Source organism: Rousettus aegyptiacus, unplaced genomic scaffold (genome assembly GCF_014176215.1).
Source record: "Rousettus aegyptiacus isolate mRouAeg1 unplaced genomic scaffold, mRouAeg1.p scaffold_m13_p_4, whole genome shotgun sequence".
Taxonomy (NCBI): Eukaryota; Metazoa; Chordata; class Mammalia; order Chiroptera; family Pteropodidae; genus Rousettus; species Rousettus aegyptiacus.
The window spans coordinates 88,971,758-88,977,757 of NW_023416307.1; the positions used below are offsets into that span (position 1 = coordinate 88,971,758).

Sequence of the window (6,000 nt, forward strand, 5' to 3'; positions counted from 1 at the left end):
TGTGAGTTCAAATTGATTGTGAACCGCAGGTCCTTGGGACACAAACTCTCTAAAGTGTCTTTTCCCCTTTACCTGCTGGTTTGGCAGACCGCATCTGTCAGGACAAGCTCAGTGGCTCTCAGAGACGTGCTAACCAGAAGACCCATATAATATTTCACAATATTTTATCATAGAATTGCAACACCATGCAAAGCAGAATTTTGCTCAAGAAAGACACGGATGTGATTCTAAAGCAGTGCTCTAAGTATCACTGGATTGAAGACCCTACAGTCACTCCCCTTCCTTTCTGTTCTGAGGCATGGGGACTACATATGCCAACTGGGTATAAAGCACTTTATCAGTATTTAGGGACCTCTGCCTAGGACGGGTGCTCTAAATCAAACGACGAAATGTATAAACCGATAATTAAAACCAAACATAAGAAAGGTTTCTGGTTGAATGATACACTTGAAATTTATTTGATTTTATTAATCAATGCCACCCCAGTAATTTTTAAGAAAAAAAATAAAAAGAAAGGTTTCTGAGTTCAAAAGAGAACCAACGTGCTGCCTAACAGATTCTGCTGAGGTGAAACCCATCCTGTAATGCTGCCTGTCTCCCGAATTAAATCTCATCTTACTATGGGATAGAATTGCAGAGACTGCAAAAACACACGTCTTTCAATCACAATGTCACAGCCCAGTGGGTGAAATTTTCGAAAAAACAGAGTTCTCATTAGATAACACGATGAGCCCCCCAGACCCCGGAACACTGACGGTGCCCATGGAACACAGCCAGCTGCCCACAGGATGAGGCACCACTTTGAAGCCTCCCATCACTTTTCTATTTGAAGGTCCAGGTTTGAGTGTGAAGTTCTAGTACCTAAGTGAAAACATAAAGCAGTTTGAACCTAATACCATCTGGAAATCCTTAGGAGGTTCACATTATCTTTGCACCTGCCACAGAGAAGAACAATCAACTCTGATTTTTAGAAGGGACTGAAGCCATTCATGTCTTGCTGGAATCCCTCCCCCAGCAGCCCTGGCAGACCACGCCACCATCCCAGTTGTACCCTCTTTCCTCTTTACATTTTTCTCTTAAAGAGACTGGTAGAAAGAAATCCAACCATAAAAGTACCGAATGAAGCTGCACCCAATGCAGTCTACCACTAAGTCACTGAAGAAGCATCCTGCAGACATGACTACATACCTGTGAACTCGCTGAACAGTTACACTGGCTCTGTGTTCCATGCAGCAGAGATGAGCGCCAGACCATTAACAGTTATGCATTCGAAACTTCTCCAGGAATCAGCAAAGAAAGCACAAAGTTTCCAACCCCTTTCTCCTGTTCAGATTACTAAACTGGGGTCTTGGGACTTGCACTATCAAGCTCATTATGCAAAAGCACATTCTAAGTGCCACTGTTCTAGATAACATAAAAAAAGGAATCACATGGACTCAACTCTTGCCTTCTAGTCTTTAGAGTTTGTCTACCCTTCTTCCTATCCTTATAATTTTATACTGGCTTGAATGATACACGTTATGAAAAGCCTTGATTGCTGCATGTAATGTGAACCTATTGGGCTTATTACACAATGAGTGAACTTAAGAAGAAAGGTATTGTATTTATAGCACCACTGTATCACAATTTAATTTCCTTTTTACCATGGCAACACGAGGCAGCATGAACAAATTCTGCATTGGTGGAATCTCACCAATAAAACATATTTAGAACCCTGCTTGAGGAGGGGGGAAGTAGCTGATAAGCTGTGTCTATCTAAAAGCAATACAAATTCTTAACTAAAAATTCCAGTCAAATAGATTATGTGGTCTGCCAAAAAAAAAGGGAGGGAATGTAATATTTGGCTGGATTCAACTGGGGTTTGCTTTGCTTGTTTTTTGCAGGACTCACTTTAAGCCAGATGTGTTCTCAGCTGTAATCAATAAGGCTTGCCTCTGAGAGTTTATGGCCAAGCACCATCACAGCTGTGCCGGACATTTTTCTTTCACCAGAATCTCTCAGTGTGGAGTCTCTGCCTGTTCAGTGTGGGGTCTCTGTATGGCCACTCTGGGGGTTGGAGGTTAACCCTTGAACAACACAAATTTGAACTGTACAGGCTACTTATATGCAGATATTTTTCAATAAAATATCTGTATGCATTGATCTACAACTTTTTATATGGTAGACTTAGCTTAAGTGAATTTTGGTATTTGCGGGGGTCCTGGAACCAATCCCCTGCGGATAATGAGGAACACCTTAAGTTTTGGGGGGAGTCAAAAGTTATACACAGCTTTTCAACTGCCCAGGGGGTCAGCACTGCTAACCTGCGTTGTTCAAGGGTCCACTATACTTCATTTTCCTCCTATCCTAATAAAATCTTGAATAATTTTGAGTTCAAGAAAGAAAACTGTTGCCTTGTGGCATAAAGTAACAATAGTGTGGTGTCAGCACCTTGTAGAGTATGTTTTCTGAGTGCCAGCTGAATTTTGCCTACATTACAAAGATTGTGTGAAACAACACCATATGTACCTATATTCTATTACATCAAAGACATACTTTACAAGAACTCTCATTGGTTTAAAAGCAGCCAGAATATCCACCTGAAGTTCAAAAGGAACGGCGTTTTCCAACACAATTTCCTAATTGCTTTATCCAAGTTTTCCAGCCCTAATAATTCCACATTCTGTGGATCACAGTTTGATTCTATATTACCTTTTTACAGAAGGTGTCATCCCAAGAAGGCTTAAGAAAGAAAGTGCTTATGTTATAACTAGTTCATGGTTTCAATGTTATTTGGAACTTGGGGCTGGATTCTAGAATGGCTGCCTCAATGGCACATCCTCTGTGCTCTATTTCTCATGTATTCAATGGGCAACTTGCTCAACGTTTGATATGTGAGATGCTCGTGTGATAGTAGATGAGTGAATCCTACACCCACTGTGAGCAAGTCCAGGTTTGGGTACTAGGCTTGTATCCCTTTTTAAACTATCAACTAAAATGGGTCATTTTTTTTTCAAACACAGTAATATAATTTTTCTGTGGTAGTGAAAAGTGAAAAGCTTAAAGACAAAAGCATCTCTGATTCACCCACTCACCCACAACTGAAGAATTTAAACTAAAGGAAAAACGAGATTTGAATAGAACTATTGAGAAATCAAAATGTCAAGTTATTAGCCTTTAATGCTCGGGTTCACAAAACACGTAATTTTTCAAAGCTGGATTTCCCATAAGACAAAATTTATTCCTGAACACACAGTACAGCTTTGAGGACTGAGAATAAAAAAGACAGAATTGGATCCTACAGTTATGGTAAAATGCACCAAGGCAGAGGATCCAGTTGCTCCCCTTAGCATCGCATGGAAATGATAGTTTTTTCCATGTCGCTTACGTTTATCTCTTTAAATAGAAAAAAAAATGTTCTGTATATTCTTCACCTCACTTCAAAAGCAAATGAAGTGATTCCACCTTCTTCCATGAGGCTACCCTAAAAAAATTTTTAAATAAAATCCGTTAAAAGGTAACAGGTCATCACCGCATCACACCATTCATAATTGTTAATTCATTCATAATGAAGCTTTCATTCCATATCTAACTCCACGCTCAGTGCCCTGCCCAGCTATGAGTGCAACGAAATGCCTCAGGGTTGCTTTTCGATTATGATGTTGTATCAGCCTCTGCTGTGACGTGGCAAAATCTGTGTATTCATCCACACTCCGTTCTCCCCTTCCAGGTGGGCAGCATGCTGAAGACTCCCAAAGTACCCATTTGGCTGTGCAACATCAATGGAAGTTACAGCGTCCTTTTCAGCACAAACAGGCAGCTCTTATCAGATTGGAAAATGGAGCGTCTCTTTGATCTGCACTTTTACAGTGGCCAGTCCTCAGAGAAAAAGCTTGCGCGTCTTACAGTAGGTGAGCATTTCAGCCTTGAAGTGCTGTGTGCTTTAACGTGCTCAAATAGATGAGCTGCCGATGTTTAACAGCTCTGCGGATGGATATTCATGCTAGGTCTGCAGGAAAACACTTAGGCTTGATTTCTGAAATGAAACCCACGCATGAACCCCAGGGGCCTAATCCCCACACTGTAACCTGGGAATTCTAACCCTGCTATAAATAAGAGCAGGGGGTTAGAAGTAACACAAAGCAACAAACGACCTCTTGGTTAGAGAAGAAAACAGGTGGAATCCAGTTTCCAAAAAGCCTTCTGCAGGGTCTTTTATCTTTGAGCATAAGGCATTTAATGCCTGAGGGAAGAACAGGGAAAACAAATGGGTTGCGAGGAGAGGGTTCCAATTGGCCAATCCGATCCCACAACTGAATATCAAATGATCATCCAGTAACACAGGTAAGCAAACTGATGGTGCATTTATGAGGGGCTACTAAGTGCTAGACATGAGGAAAGCAATGAATCCAAGGAATAGTCCCTGCACTATTTAGAAAGTTCCAGTACGAAGGGAGAAGCAACAACCACACAGGTCATTACATTTTAATTTCAACCTGAATTTTTTTAACTTACAAGGTAAAAAGACTACCCATGTCTTAAAACACTGGAGTTTTGGACGAGGGAATAAAAGTGATGAAACTGGGTGGGAGTCTGTATCTGGTACCTTGGCTTCACTGAAGGAGCCTTGTTGATTTGATGTCTGACTCTCTGCATTTAGCATCACAGTCCTGATATTAAGCAACTTTCCATTATTATAACTAAATCTGGAGAAGTACCTTAGTGACTGTTTGATCTATGCAGCTCCCAGTTTTTTTTCTTTAATTATGAGAAATATATATTAGCCCATTTAATTTACTGGGACATTGACAATATGTTCCTTAAAATATATTATCATTTCTACTTTACTCTCTTCCTTGAGGAAAGCCTTATTTTTTAATTAGCTCACCTGCAGCACAAGCATTCCATTCCGGGTACCGTGTTGAAAGCTTTGCATACAGTAACCCATTAAATTCTCCCAACAATCATATGAGATAAATACTATAATATCTATTTTTACATAGAGGAAACAGAGGTGGCCAGTAAATAGTTACTAATTGAATAAATAAGGCTGAGAGATGTTAAGCACCTTCTCATATGTCACATGAAACAAATATGGGCCTTGAATCCTGTTCTTGACTATCTCACTAGAATACCTCACCCTTCACCCAGAAATGCAAAGGTATCCTTAGAAGCATTGAGAGGTGATAGTTCTCCCCTTTTGCTGTTTTCCCTTATACTGTCAGCGACCTACACCTGCCTCTGTGTTTTATCATGGTGTTGGAACGTGCATTACATGACTTATCAATATTCGTGCTCCAAAATACACAACAGCTCAGTTTACCACGCATTTGTTTTGTGTGGGGAGTTTCTACACACCATCCCCATCTGCTTAACCAGTTCTAGGAACACAACTTGCTGAGCCCAACTCCCGACCACCCATCCTGTTTACCTTCCATCTTGGCTTTTCCTGGAAAGATGTGAATGGGCTGGGGTCTACATGCCGGCTGTTCCTCCCTCAGATACTCACTCCCATCACTGGGAGAGGGACCAGTGTGAGGATGAAAAGAGACCAGGAAAACGGTTTTCTCCAGTGGAGATGGTGATCAGAACCAAATGGAGAGAGGCCACCATCGACTGGAATGGAAGTGTTCCCTTTTTCTAAGGAGAAAATCAGGATGTACAACAAAGTCTACAGTATCAGAAGTGCTGGGATACAAAGCTTAATTTGGGGAGAGACCATTTCACTTCTATATTCTTTATTCACGGGCCCCACAGAAAAACCCTATTGGCTGTTTTTCTCCTTTGTTGTTATTGTTATTGTTGTTGTTGTTATTGTTGTTGTTGTTATCATTTGTCTCTGTTAAGCCCTCTGCAGTTGCTTTTAGTATCATAGGAGAAGCATAGGCCCTTACAGCAGGGTCTGCAAGGTGTATTCTCTATATTCATATAAACTAGTTTCTTTATTTTATTCAAAAGAGAGAGTGGAGTCTCTTCCCTGCATGTTATTTTTAAATTAGTCTTTTCTCGGTGTGATTCTCC

General features: G+C 40.7%; 1 protein-coding gene across 1 annotated transcript in view; it reads left to right on the plus strand.

Annotated features, from left to right (window-relative positions):
- Nucleotides 1–5,783, plus strand: part of MINDY4B (MINDY family member 4B) — a 31,008-nt gene extending 25,225 nt beyond the window's left edge. The window contains exons 11-12 of the mRNA XM_016156441.2: nt 3,710–3,890; nt 5,481–5,783. Coding sequence (XP_016011927.2) covers nt 3,710–3,890; nt 5,481–5,623 — 324 coding nt within the window. The 3' untranslated portion in view covers nt 5,624–5,783. The remainder of the gene's footprint in view (nt 1–3,709; nt 3,891–5,480) is intronic.
- Nucleotides 5,784–6,000: the final 217 nt, after the last annotated feature.